At 45.5% G+C, this 13,941-nt stretch overlaps 1 protein-coding gene across 1 annotated transcript in view; it reads right to left on the bottom strand.

Moving 5' to 3' along the window:
• LOC146870513 (uncharacterized) overlaps positions 1–12,538 on the bottom strand; it is a 171,953-nt gene extending 159,415 nt beyond the window's left edge. Inside the window, exon 1 of the mRNA XM_085643161.1 lies at positions 12,363–12,538. Coding sequence (XP_085499287.1) covers positions 12,363–12,538 — 176 coding nt within the window. The remainder of the gene's footprint in view (positions 1–12,362) is intronic.
• Positions 12,539–13,941: the final 1,403 nt, after the last annotated feature.

Here is a 13,941-nt window from a genome sequence, read left to right as displayed (position 1 = left end):
CAGTGGGTCCACCCAACCTCAGTATAAGGACATGACCTTCTTTGACTTGAAGGCCATGTGTGTTGCAAGACACCTGGGGTTAGGACAGAGTCCCTCCACACAACACCTGATAAATTTGCTAACAGCAGATGATCTTAGACTGGCTCTAGGAGCTAGTGGATCTGGATAAGGGGGTGGGTCAGCCATAGTCTCGGGGTCAGATGATGTAAATCAAGATGGCCTGGAGTCTGTGATTGAAGGGCCAGACCCACAAGGGTCTGCAAGGGACAGAGGAATTCTCCCTAAGAGAGCTGACAGAAGTGAAGAGAGGCCTAGGTCCCTTTCAAGGGAATCTAACCACTCATATCACTCTGGCAGAGAATCTGTCCATCAGAGGAACTCATACTTTTATAGAGAGACCTCCTCTGAAAGAAGGTACAAGATGCTCCAGTATGAGGACGCTAGGCTTGCCCTCAGAACCAAGCAACTGGCCTTAGATAGAGAAGCCTTTGAGCTCCAGAGAGCTTCTAAGAAAGAGGGGTTGGAACCCCCTGGTGGCAGCAACACTGTCCCTAGAGGTAGAGATTACATTACAGACCATAGGAACCTGTCCAAGGTTGTTCCTCCCTACCAGAGTGGTGATGGTATCCACAAATGGATAACTGCTATGGAGAGGACCTGTAAAGTTCAGCAGGTCCCCCAGAAACAATGGGCAGCAATCTTGTGGCTCTCCTTTTCTGATAAAGGTAGAGACAAGCTCCTCACTGTTAGAGAAGAGGATGCTGATGATTATGAAGTCCTGAAGAGTGCACTGATAGATGGGTTTGGCTTAACCACTGAACAGTACAGGTTGAAGTTCAGAGATACCCAGAAAGCACAGACTCAGGACTGGACTGACTTTGTTGATTGTGCAACCAAGGCTCTGGAGGGTTGGCTCGTTGGTAGTAGAGTTACTGATTTTAAGGGATTGTATAATCTTATAATGAGAGAACAGATCCTTAATAATTGCCAAAACCAGTTGTTGCATCAGTACCTGGTGGACTCTGATCTGACCTCTCCCCAAGAATTGGGAAAGAAGGCAGACACATGGGTCAGAACCAGGGTGAGGCAGAAAACCCAGAACCAAGGGGGTGACATCAAGAAGCAAGATCCTAAAGGCTCTGAAAAAGGTGGGGATAAGGCGAAAGACCAGAAGTCTTCACAAGGGTCCCAATAATCTGCATCTGGTAGGGATTCACAGTCTACAAAGGGAAAAGGCCAAAAGAAGCCCTGCTGCAAATTCTGTAAACAGAAAGGGCACTGGACTTCTGATTGTACCAAGTCCAAAGACCAAACCACCACCACTCCTGCCCCTAAGGCAACTGTTCCCCCTAGTGCAGCTACTGGTGGAGGTGATAATCAGAATAAGGGTGTAGTAGGGTTGACCCTGGGTTCTGATGTGGACTCTGGCCTAGTCGGAGTACCAACCCAGGCATTGCTAGTTTGTGAGGGAGACCTTGATATGTCCTTCCTAGTGAGCCCCAGTAATCTGGGAAAGTACAAACAGCAGCCTATAATAAATGGCAAACAGGCTTTGGCATTCAGGGACACAGGTGCTAGTGTCACCATGGTGCCAGAGGACCTAGTGGACCCTGCACAGATCATCCTGGGTGAAATGTACCAGGTAATCAATGCAAGCAATGTCAGGTCCAACCATAGTCTGGCAGTTGTGAATTTCTCCTGGGGAGGGGTAACCGGCCTCAAGAAGGTAGTAGTCAGTGCAGACCTCCCTGTGGAATGTCTATTGGGCAATGATCTGGAGAATTCAGCCTGGTCTGAAGTAGAGTTATGGACTAATGCTGAGATGTTGGGCATACCTGCAGAGGTATTTGCTGTGACCAGGTCACAGGCCAAAATGCATAAAGCTGAACCAGCTCTGGATCCTGAAACTATGGACCAGATGCTACCCAAGAGGAGGAGCAGGAGGGTTAAGGCTGTGGCTTCCCCTCTGTCTCAGATCTCAGATTCCCCTCCTGAGGGAGGAGAAGCAGATCCTGAAGAAGGAACTGCCCCAGAGGGACTTGAGCCTGATCAGGTTGAGTTCCTGGGGCAGGGGGGACCTTCCAGGGAAGATCTGAGTAAGGAGCAACAGTGCTGCCCCTCTCTTGAACCCCTCAGACAGCAGGCTGCTGCTGAGGCTGCTGGGAGTGCTAGTGGGTCCCATAATGTTTATTGGGATGAGGGACTCCTATATTCTGAGGCTAGAGATCCTACCCCTGGAGCCACCAGGAGGTTGGTAATACCTCAGAAGTTTAGGGAGTTCCTCTTGACCCTAGCACATGATATCCCATTGGCAGGACACTTGGGCCAAAACAAGACCTGGGACAGGTTTGTCCCTCATTTTCATTGGTCACACATGTCAGAGGACACCAAGGAGTTTGGTCGCTCCTGTGTCACTTGCCAAGCCAGTGGCAAGTCAGGTGGCACAACAAAGGCCCCCCTGATACCACTACCTGTGGTGGGGGTACCCTTTGAAAGGGTAGGGATTGACATTGTTGGCCCCCTTGACCCTCCAACAGCATCTGGGCACAGGTTTATCCTGGTTGTAGTGGATCATGCCACCAGGTACCCAGAAGCAATTCCCCTCAGGACAACACAGCCCCAGTGGTGGCAAGAGCCCTCATTGGAGTTTTCTCCAGAGTGGGTTTCCCTAAGGAGGTTATATCTGACAGAGGTACAAACGTTATGTCAGGGTATCTAAAAGCAATGTGGAAGGAGTGTGGTGTCAATTACAAATTCACTACTCCCTATCACCCACAATGCAATGGGTTAGTTGAGAGATTCAACAAAACCCTAAAGGGAATGATTAAAGGCCTCCCAGAAAAGCTTAGGCGAAAATGGGATCTTTTACTTCCCTGCCTTCTGTTTGCATACAGGGAGGTCCCACAGAAGGGGGTTGGCTACAGCCCTTTTGAACTTCTGTTTGGGCACCCTGTCAGAGGTCCATTATGTTTGGTGAAGGAGGGATGGGAGTTACCTCTCAAACCTCCCAAACATGATGTGATGGACTATGTACTTGGTCTCCGCTCCCGGATGGCAGAATACATGAAGAAGGCCACCAAAACCTTGAGGCTAGCCAAGAATTAAAAAAAGCTTGGCATGACCAAAAGGCTGCCCTGACTGTTTACCAGCCAGGCCAGAAGGTGTGGGTGTTGGAGCTTGTGGCCCCAGCAGCTCTCCAGGACAAATGGAGTGGCCCCCATACAATTGTTGAGAAAAAGGGAGAAGTCACCTACTTGGTGGATCTTGGAACTCCCAGGAGCCCCCTTAGGGTGCTCCATGTCAACAGATTAAAGCCATATGTGGACAGGGCTGACATGGGCTTGCTCATGGCAACTGGTGAGGACCAGGAGGAGGAGAGTGACCCTCTCCCTGACCTGCTCTCACAGAACCCTGATGATGGGTCAGTTGATGGTATTGCTTTGGCAAGCAGCCTCACTGAGCATCAGCAAACTGAATGCAGACAAGTTCCGCAACAGTTCAGACATATGTTTAGCCTGACCCCAAGTCAGACTTCCTGGTGCACCCATGAGGTGGACACTGGAGACAGTCTGCCTGTCAAGAGTAAAATCTACAGGCAACCTGACCATGTCAGGGACTGTATCAGGACTGAAGTCCAGAAAATGTTGGAATTAGGAGTTATTGACCCTTCAGATAGCCCTTGGGCTAGTCCAGTAGTCCTTGTGCCAAAACCTCATACCCAGGGTGGTAAGAAAGAGATTAGGTTTTGTGTAGACTACAGAGGCCTCAATGCAGTCACCAGGACTGACGCCTACCCAATTCCAAGGGCAGATGAGCTCATTGATACTTTGGCCTCAGCCAAATATCTGAGTACATTTGACCTAACAGCTGGCTACTGGCAAATCAAGTTAGCTGATGATGCCAAGGCCAAAACTGCATTTTCAACTCCTGGTGGGCACTATCACTTTGTGGTGATGCCCTTTGGTTTGAAAAATGCACCTGCCACTTTTCAGAGGTTGGTGAATAAAGTTCTGACTGGTATGGAAACTTATTGCTCAGCTTATCTAGATGACATTGCTGTCTTTAGTTCCACCTGGCAGGATCACTTGGTCCACCTCAGAAATGTTTTGGAGGCCCTGCAAAAAGCAGGCCTCACTATCAAGGCCACTAAGTGCCAGATAGGGCAGAGTCAGGTTGTATACCTGGGCCACCTTGTAGGTGGAGGCCAGGTTCAACCATTGCAGAGCAAAATCCAGACCATAATGGAATGGGTAGCTCCAACAACCCAGACACAGGTTAGAGCCTTTTTAGGCCTGACTGGGTATTATAGGAGGTTTGTTAAGGGATATGGATCTATAGTGACCCCCTTAAATGATCTTACCTCTAAGAAAATGCCAAAGAAGGTTCAGTGGACAGCTAGCTGTCAAAAGGCATTTGATGACCTGAAGCAGGCAATGTGCACTGCCCCCATCTTGCAGAGTCCAGACTACAAAAAGAAGTTCATTGTCCAAACAGATGCTTCAGAGCTGGGTGTGGAAGCTGTACTGTCTCAACTAAATGATGAAGGTCAAGACCAGCCAGTAGCTTTATTAAACAGAAGGCTGACCCCTAGAGAGAAACGTTGGTCAGCTATAGAGAGGGAGGCCTTTGCTGTGGTGTGGGCCCTGAAGAAGCTGAGGCCATACTTGTTTGGCACTCACTTCATAGTTCAGACTGACCACAAGCCCCTCCTATGGCTCAAACAGATGAAAGGTGAAAATCCTAAACTGCTAAGGTGGTCCATTTCCCTACAGGGGATGGACTATATAGTGGAACATAGACATAGGACCCAACATGCCAATGCAGATGGACTCTCAAGGTATTTCAACTTAGAACATGAAGACTCAACTGGTCAAGGTTATTTTAATGTCCCTACGTTTGGGGGCGGTTGTTTAGGAGAGTAGGATCTGCACTTATGTTGCCCCCACTTTTTTTCTGATGTTAACACTGGTTAATGGCTATAGTCTGGCTGGGTCCCTGATAATCAGGGCCCCATTCTCTCTGTTCTCTCTAAACGACTTGGAGTGCATATTAGATGCACTAGTGATTGGTTACTGTGGTGCCTTATGAGCCCCTAGTATATGGTACTTTAAGTACCAAGGGCATAGGTACTTTACAGGCCTACCAGGGGCTGAAGCATGTATTATGCCACCCCTGGGAAGCAGACTAAATCTGACACCTCAGGCCTGCTACTGCAGCCTGGGTGAGGTAGTGTTAGCACTCCTCACAGAGGTATAGGTTCCTATATCTCACCATACACACACATATAAACCTATCAGTCAGCCCTACAGCAGGTCCTATCAATCCTGAGGGCAGGGTGCTTGGTTTACATTGTGAGGGGGTGCCTCTGCCTGAGCAGGGCCCCTCTGCAGCTGGCAGGGTCTATGCCCTGTGGCTGTTTGTGGATGCGGTTAAACCATATACTCTTAAGTGCATTATAACCTCCCGGTTAATGCTAACTTTGGAATGACTGCATCAAAACATGTCGTGTATGGTGTCAAACAACTTGGAATCATACCCACACAACAGTAACTGGTGTGGGAGTATGATCCCACCCTTCTAGAGGGGATGACATGTACCCACTGTGGAAACACGGTACAAATCTGAAAGATGGCATTACAAAATGGATGGCACCAGCACAGACACTGGGCTGCCCTCCTGCTGCTGACTGAAACTCGCAGTGGAGGAGGCCCAACAATAGGCATCCTGTCACAGGGAGGTGTCGCCACCTTCCAGATAGGATTTAGTGTATTGGACCTGGGTGGGTGCACTCTTAGAGTGCTTTGAAGTCCTGCACTGGGGGAGCAGTAGGCTCCTCTGTGCATATGCCAGCTCAAACCGGGTCAGGGGCTACCTGCCCCTGCTCTGGCATGAAACTGGACAAAGGGAAGTGGGTGTAACCACCCACCCCCCTGACCCTCTTAGGGGAGTGGGCATAGAGCTAGTCCCTCCCTTTCTTTTACTATAAGATAGGTACATCTTGCCATTGCAAGTTAGATAACCCTGGATGATGCTTTACAAGAAGAATCCTGGTCCTTCGATGTTCCACTACCTTTGGAAGACGGAAGACTCTCTCTTGGAGTCAAGGAGTGACTCCCCTGCTTGGCAGGCACCAAAACTTGAATCAACGGTGGCAAACGTTCCCACTCCCGCCGGAGTCCGAAGTCCCTGCAGCCCGGAAGTGGATTTCCTGACTTCTTGACGGCCATTGTGTGTCCCTAGCAGAGCTGAGGTGAGTGGACCCCACGAGTGACGAGGAACCGCAATACCTGGGAACAGTGCACTATTGTCAAGTGCAACCCCTTCACGATGTTCTACGAACTTATGCTTTGGACCATTTGTGGCCCAAGCCTTCAGCAGGTTTTACAGCGAAAATCAGAGGCCTACCCCGTCCCGAGTGACCATGGGCTCCTGTGAAGCATTTCCTCAGGAGGCGTCTTCGCAATCCCTTGTCCATTGGCTTGTGGGTCCCCTGAAGAGTTTCTTATCAACTCAAAGGGCTCCCCTGGTTGCTCCAGGCCCCGCCTCACTCACCCTTGCTGGGTGAGTCCCTCAGACCTTGCTGGTCTGCACCATTGACTAAATTCACTTTCCACAAGACTTGCTGTTGCCAAGGCTTGTTGGCTCCGGTTGCTGACACCGCAGTCAGCTGCAGACATTGTGGAACACTCTGAATCCAGCCGCTGGTCATCGTCGATCTCTCCTGGACCTCGTGAGCGAATAGTCAAAACACCCTTGATCACCTGAAATCACCCGACATCCGTGGGCATCCATCTTCCTGGCCCCGGGTCACTGGCAAGTGACTGTGAACACTGTCCCTTCAATTTTCAGGTCATCTGCATCTCGAATCCAGCCTCCGATTCCACCGGACACTTCTTCAGTCTTCGCAAGCAGCAAATCTTCTTTGGCTTCCATAGAAAACAGCCACGCGACCCGACACCAAAAGACACCTATGCACCCGGCTTCCCTGGGTGAGGTAACTCGTGCACTCCGGTGCCCTAGTGTGTGTTGGCCCTCTAATTACTTACCTTGTAAGTGGCTTGCTTGTAGACTTCCTCGAAGTACCCTAAAACTTTAAAAATCCAACCGTGACTTGCTCCATTGTAATCAATAGGGAACCCGCCGCTGTGTTCTCACACTCCACGTGTCTCCCGTGGGTCTTTTACTTAACTGCCTTGGGTGGATTAGTGAAGCCCCAGCGATTCTACAGGCTAGGCCTTGCCCCCTTGCAAGTCGACTTTCCTAAACCTCTTTTTTAGTATATGGTCTGGTACGCCCCTTGGGCCCCAGCCATATTTGTGCTTAACTTATTGTGAAACGTTGATATTTGAATGTGTTCCTGGCTTCTAATCTCATAAAGAGATTAGTAGAGTGTGTCTAGAAAGAAATGCATATATATTTGATATATACACCTGTGTGGTGTCCTTTCATTTGGTAATTCAAGAGATTATAAGGTAAAACAAGCTGCTTTACATTCCTCTGAGACTTAGCCTGAGGGCTACTCTCCACTGCTACCACTAGGATAGCTTTCTTTAAAAGGTTGTTTTAAACCTATCTACCATAAGAGTCGAATTGGACTGGTGCAAGGTGGCCACTATAACTAGTGACCAGCATATGCCAGGCCAACTTCTCACATCCATGTATTAAGTGAGACACTTTTAATTACTCACTTAAAAAGACAGTCAGACAGCTACTAAATCCTCCATCCAGACAGTTATATATCCACTCAATCTTCAATACAGATTGTTATATATATAATACATATTTAAATTTCAAACTAAACCACATTCGCTGGATGATGTGATGTCACTGACCATGTCATGAATGATGCAATATGTGACATCATCAGCAGTGCATTGCGGGCGCGCGAGTTATAGTTAGCAGAACTAACTATAACGGAGGAATTTCTATGGTTTTGTACGAGTGAAATGGCCAGCTAATTATAACACCCCTGAAACCTATGTTTTTTTCTGTGAATTTCTAAGGTTTTTTAAATGCTAATTTCTAACTATAACGTCTCTGAATATATTTATATATATATATATGACACGTGATCGAGGTTTTCTGCCGAAACGCGTTGTGTAAATAAATACTTGGACCCCTATATGTGGTTGCTGTGCCTGCTTTCCTGAGAGCGTACTCAATATATATATATATGTTTATGAAGAGCTCCATTTTACCGGGGGCCCCCGACCCTGCAGGGCAGTCTCTGCACACAGGAACGGAAAGTCCTGTCATTTTCAAAAACACCAACAATCAAAGACCAACTTCGTCTTCCATTTAAGTTGACCTTTATTCGTCAAGCGCAGCAGCAGCCAAACACTCATTTGTCCTTACATGTTTCAGCTAGTTGCCTTGTTCACAGGTGAGTGTGATTATATCCCAGTGGTCACATGGCCTGTCACAAAGTCCTACAGGCCCCAGGATGCACCATAGTGATGATTTCAAAACGTGACATGGTGCAATCTTAAATTTATGCTTAATTGCGTTATTTCAAACATCACTGTCACGATGATTAATGCCATAATTTCAAGGTGCATACTGTTCAAATGTTCATTGCACAGTGCATTTAGCTGCCACGCTGTAAAATATGCTTAAAACGCGGAATCTTCAGAGAGAGTGTGAACTCTCTCATCTCCCTTTCTCTTTAACATTGCCAAAATTACCTTGGAAATCCACTGGTTGGCACGTTAGTTGAGCGGGTCATGCCCCCTCCATCAAATGTTTATGAAGAGCTCAATTTTACGAGGGGCCCCCGACACTGCAGGGCGGTCTCTGCACACAGGAACGGAGAATCCTGTCATTTTCAAAAACACCAACAATCAGAGACCAAATCCGTCTTCCATTTAAGCTGACCTTTATTCGTCAAGCGCAGCAGCAGCCAAACACTCATTTGTCCTTACATGTTTCAGCTACTTGCCTTGTTCACAGGTGAGTGTGATTATATCCCAGTGGTCACATGGCCTGTCACAAAGTCCTACTGGCCCCAGGATGCACCATAGTGATGATTTCAAAACGTGACATGGATCCAGGGTAGAGAAAATTAAGAGCCTTATCTGCATTTATTTATGTGTGTGTCTGTCTGATATTGTGCCCTTCTCGAATAAACAGTGCTGTTTCTCGGAAGCCACGTAAAGTCAAGGGTTTTATCTTTGGTGCGATTGTGTCAGTGCATGGCATAATAGTGCCAATAGCATAATAGTGGCCATCCTTGGTCACCTTTTGTCAAGCTAGACTATACTGGCTACCACAATTCACATATTAAGAGCATGACCGGCATACTTTTAGCCATCTCTGGCAGAATGGTGACAGCTTCTTGCATAATAATGCCCATGACTGGAATAGGATGGGGACCCTGGATGGTCTGGTGTCCAGCCTTAGCATAGTGGTAGCTTTGGCATAATTGTGGTTTTAACATTAGCAGAACACAGGCATTCTTTGTGTTATGGTGAGCACTTATGGTCTGTGATTGTAATACCGGAGTATTTGAAGCTGAATCTGTCCATGTGAGGAACTTTTACATGGTAGTGCTTGATGAAAATGAAGTATTTATGTTTGGGCACTTTGTATTTTTTTTTTTTAATGAAAACTGTTTTTTGAAGACAAAATTTTCTTTTTCTGAAAAAGGTTTTGTTCTGGAAAATTGAGTTTGCTTGCCAAAAAGAGAAAGGTGGTATTTGATGGGAAAATATGTGCATTTTTAATAACTAATATGCTAACAAAGACAAAATATTGCAATTCTAAAACACATTAAATTTGATAGCCTATTGACAGTAGAGTGTGAGTTGAGGAGACTTACTGTTATGGTTATGTCCTTGGTGCCACAAGGCATGTGAAGATTCGAATGTTAATTCATTACTCGGTGGAGGCTTTTAATATGAATTAACCTTTTCCTAGTATTTCTATTGGTCACCTTGCCTGAAATGCTTATTGGTCAGTATTGGTAGTCCTGTTTATGGCAGTCATAGTGTAATATTAACACGTTTTGTCACTATATTACAGAGATAAAATATGCTAGTAACTCTGCAAGTCTTCCCTTGAGCAGAAGTAGCTCTCACGAAAGAAAAGGTTGGAGACCCCTGAGCTAGACTGTACTGGCTACCACAATTCACATATTAAGAGCATGACCGGCATACTTTTAGCCATCTCTGGCAGAATGGTGACAGCTTCTTGCATAATAATGCCCATGACTGGAATAGAATGGGGACCCTGGATGGTCTGGTGTTCAGCCTTAGCATAGTGGTAGCTTTGGCATAATTGTGGTTTTAATATTAGCATAACACAGGCATTCTTTGTGTTATGGTGAGCACTTATGGTCTGTGATTGTAATACCGGAGTATTTGAAGCTGAATCTGTCCATGTGAGGAACTTTTACATGGTAGTGCTTGATGAAAATGACGTATTTATGTTTGGGCACTTTGTATTTGTTTTTGTTTTTTATGAAAACTGTTTTTTGAAGACAAAAATTTTCTTTTTCTGAAAAAGGTTTTGTTCTGGAAAATTGAGTTTGCTTGCCAAAAAGAGAAAGGTGGTATTTGATGGGAAAATATGTGCATTTTTAATAACTAATATGCTAACAAAGACAAAATATTGCAATTCTAAAACACATTAAATTTGATAGCCTATTGACAGTAGAGTGTGAGTTGAGGAGACTTACTGTTATGGTTATGTCCTTGGTGCCACAAGGCATGTGAAGATTCGAATGTTAATTCATTACTCGTGGAGGCTTTTAATATGAATTAACATTTTCCTAGTATTTCTATTGGTCACCTTGCCTGAAATGCTTATTGGTCAGTATTGGTAGTCCTGTTTATGGCAGTCATAGTGTAATATTAACACGTTTTGTCACTATATTACAGAGATAAAATATGCTAGTAACTCTGCAAGTCTTCCTTTGAGCAGAAGTAGCTCTCACGAAAGAAAAGGTTGGAGACCCCTGAGCTAGACTATACTGGCTACCACAATTCACATATTAAGAGCATGACCGGCATACTTTTAGCCATCTCTGGCAGAATGGTGACAGCTTCTTGCATAATAATGCCCATGACTGGAATAGAATGGGGACCCTGGATGGTCTGGTGTTCAGCCTTAGCATAGTGGTAGCTTTGGCATAATTGTGGTTTTAATATTAGCATAACACAGGCATTCTTTGTGTTATGGTGAGCACTTATGGTCTGTGATTGTAATACCGGAGTATTTGAAGCTGAATCTGTCCATGTGAGGAACTTTTACATGGTAGTGCTTGATGAAAATGACGTATTTATGTTTGGGCACTTTGTATTTGTTTTTGTTTTTTATGAAAACTGTTTTTTGAAGACAAAAATTTTCTTTTTCTGAAAAAGGTTTTGTTCTGGAAAATTGAGTTTGCTTGCCAAAAAGAGAAAGGTGGTATTTGATGGGAAAATATGTGCATTTTTAATAACTAATATGCTAACAAAGACAAAATATTGCAATTCTAAAACACATTAAATTTGATAGCCTATTGACAGTAGAGTGTGAGTTGAGGAGACTTACTGTTATGGTTATGTCCTTGGTGCCACAAGGCATGTGAAGATTCGAATGTTAATTCATTACCATTAACCTTTAGGACGTTTCTTTTCTTTTGTTCGTTGTCTGTTTTATGATGTTATGTCTTATCGAGCTGCCCCGATAAAGCGCCGGGGCACTCCTCTGGAGTAGCCGTGCGCTATAGAAATAAAGTTTTAACATAACATAACATAACATAACATTACTCGTGGAGGCTTTTAATATGAATTAACATTTTCCTGGCATTTCTATTGGTCACCTTGCCTGAAATGCTTATTGGTCAGTATTGGTAGTCCTGTTTATGGCAGTCATAGTATAATATGAACACGTTTTGTCACTATATTACAGAGATAAAATATGCTAGTAGCTCTGCAAGTCTTCCCTTGAGCAGAAGTAGCTCTCACGAAAGAAAAGGTTGGAGACCCCTGCCGTATATTATCAAATCTTTTTGAAAAGGTAAAGATCTGTCCTCTCTGGCAGTCCAGTTTGTCTCTCCTGAATTGTGTTGCTTTGCGTTCTTTTATTGTCTGTTCATACTTGTTTAGCCATCCTTGCATTTCTTCCTCAATCTTTTTGATCATCTCCCTTTCACTCATTTTGCTCAATTGCTCCTTTAAGCTTTCAATTTCCTTAAGGAGAACTTCACGATCAATGGTGGCATATTTGATCAGTCCGCTTAGAGGAATCTGCACTGTTTACCGCTCACTTCTTTAACTTGTATGGATTGGGATTTTTCCTATTTAGGGGCTATAAGGATTCGTAGTCCCCTCGGTATACGGCCCACATCCAAGTATAGTTGAAGAGACTTACTCTCCCACCATTTCGAAATCTCTCGTTTGCATAATTTCTCCAAAGCGCACATGATTTCTTTGCTGTCCGTTGGTTTTTTCGACATGGTTTTATTGCTGCTTTCGCTGCATTCATGTTCGGCATCTGCATCGTAAAATAATTTCTCCGCTTCCGTTTCCCTTGTTTTTGGCCAGTCCGAGTTCATTTTTGCTCGCGTAGTCCTGCCACTTTAACTGTTCTGTCATGTATCCCACTAGGCAGTTAAATACTGCTCTCCTTCTTCCCCTGCGCCTGCTGCCACCAGGGGTGGCTCTAGGATCATGGTGGCCCTGTGCAGGGAGCGCAGGTAGGGGGCCCCGGAAGAGGGGGTCCGGGCGGGGTGGAGCTCAGGAAGGTGTTTTAATAAAACGTCCAGAAAAGGCGTTAGATGACCAGTAACATGGTAACAGAAAAACAACGTTTACTTTTTGAGTGCTCATCACTTGGATACTTTATTTTAGAATCTGGGTCTCTGGAGGGACCCCTTTCAACAAGAAAAACACGTTGCGCGTCCGTAAGAGAGTTTGGCCACAAAGTAGGATCCCTCCAATCACATAAATCATATTCAGAACACGGGTCTGTAACATGGTCTTGCTCTTTGGCTTCCTTTTCAATACCAGCATCATCCGTCTGTAAACTCTGTACCTCCTTCAGAATGCCAGATGTTGATGGACCGATGAATGATGTTTCAGTTTCTCTGTCTGAGGGTCTTTTGTAATAATCCTCATCCTGAGTTGGTAATTGCTGCATGTTTGTATCAATTTCAGAGTCACCTTGTTCATTTTCATTGGTCTGCTCATGAGTATCATTCTGCTCATGGATATCATCATTTTTTTGTTCTTCTTTATGGTCGTCAGCGCCTGTTTTACCTAGTGCATCAGCAGTACTCTGGCCAGAGGATTCTCCATCTTTAGGTTTCCCTTGGGTGATAAAGTTCAGGATTGCTCCTTCCTGTGACACTACGAAAGCTTGCTGAGCCACCTTTCTCTTTCGTTTCGAATAACCAGATTTGTGTACTCGAATTCTCTTCATTTTGCTTGCAATGCAGCGGGCGAGGCTAGCAGTGGTTAGGGAAAAGAAGAAGACAACAGCAGTGGCGGCTGCTGAAAGATTTTGATGTGTCATTTTTATTTTCTTGCAAAAACAACAGTTGATGGACAGAATGCAGAACAATGCCATACATTCACCCCAGTACAGAGATCTGGGCCTAAATCCATCGTTTTTTTGCTCACCACACCACCCCAGTTCAGACATGGCCATATGCAAATCAGCCTTGACCCTGTGCCTCATGGGAACAGTCCAGCCCGAACTGCCAAGCCATGTCTTCCCAGCATACCTTAATGAACGAGTGAATTTCCACCAACCTACCAGGAAAATATGTTCCAGAACCATCTCCCTAGCAGCCACCCAATGCAGCCGCTGATAAAACAGTGGAGGCCGCTACTTCTCCCACCTGGCAGTGAAGACCTGAAAACCCTCCCCCTGCACCTCAGAGCCTCACCATCACTCCAGCAGTTCAGGAAGGACCACAAGACCTCGCTGTTCAACCAACAAGCAGCATGATCCAGC

The sequence above is a fragment of the Triturus cristatus genome, chromosome 1_1 (genome assembly GCF_964204655.1).
Source record: "Triturus cristatus chromosome 1_1, aTriCri1.1, whole genome shotgun sequence".
Classification (NCBI taxonomy): domain Eukaryota; kingdom Metazoa; phylum Chordata; class Amphibia; order Caudata; family Salamandridae; genus Triturus; species Triturus cristatus.
The sequence above is the reverse complement of the archived record's forward strand: the minus strand, read 5'-3'. Positions and strand labels throughout refer to the sequence as shown.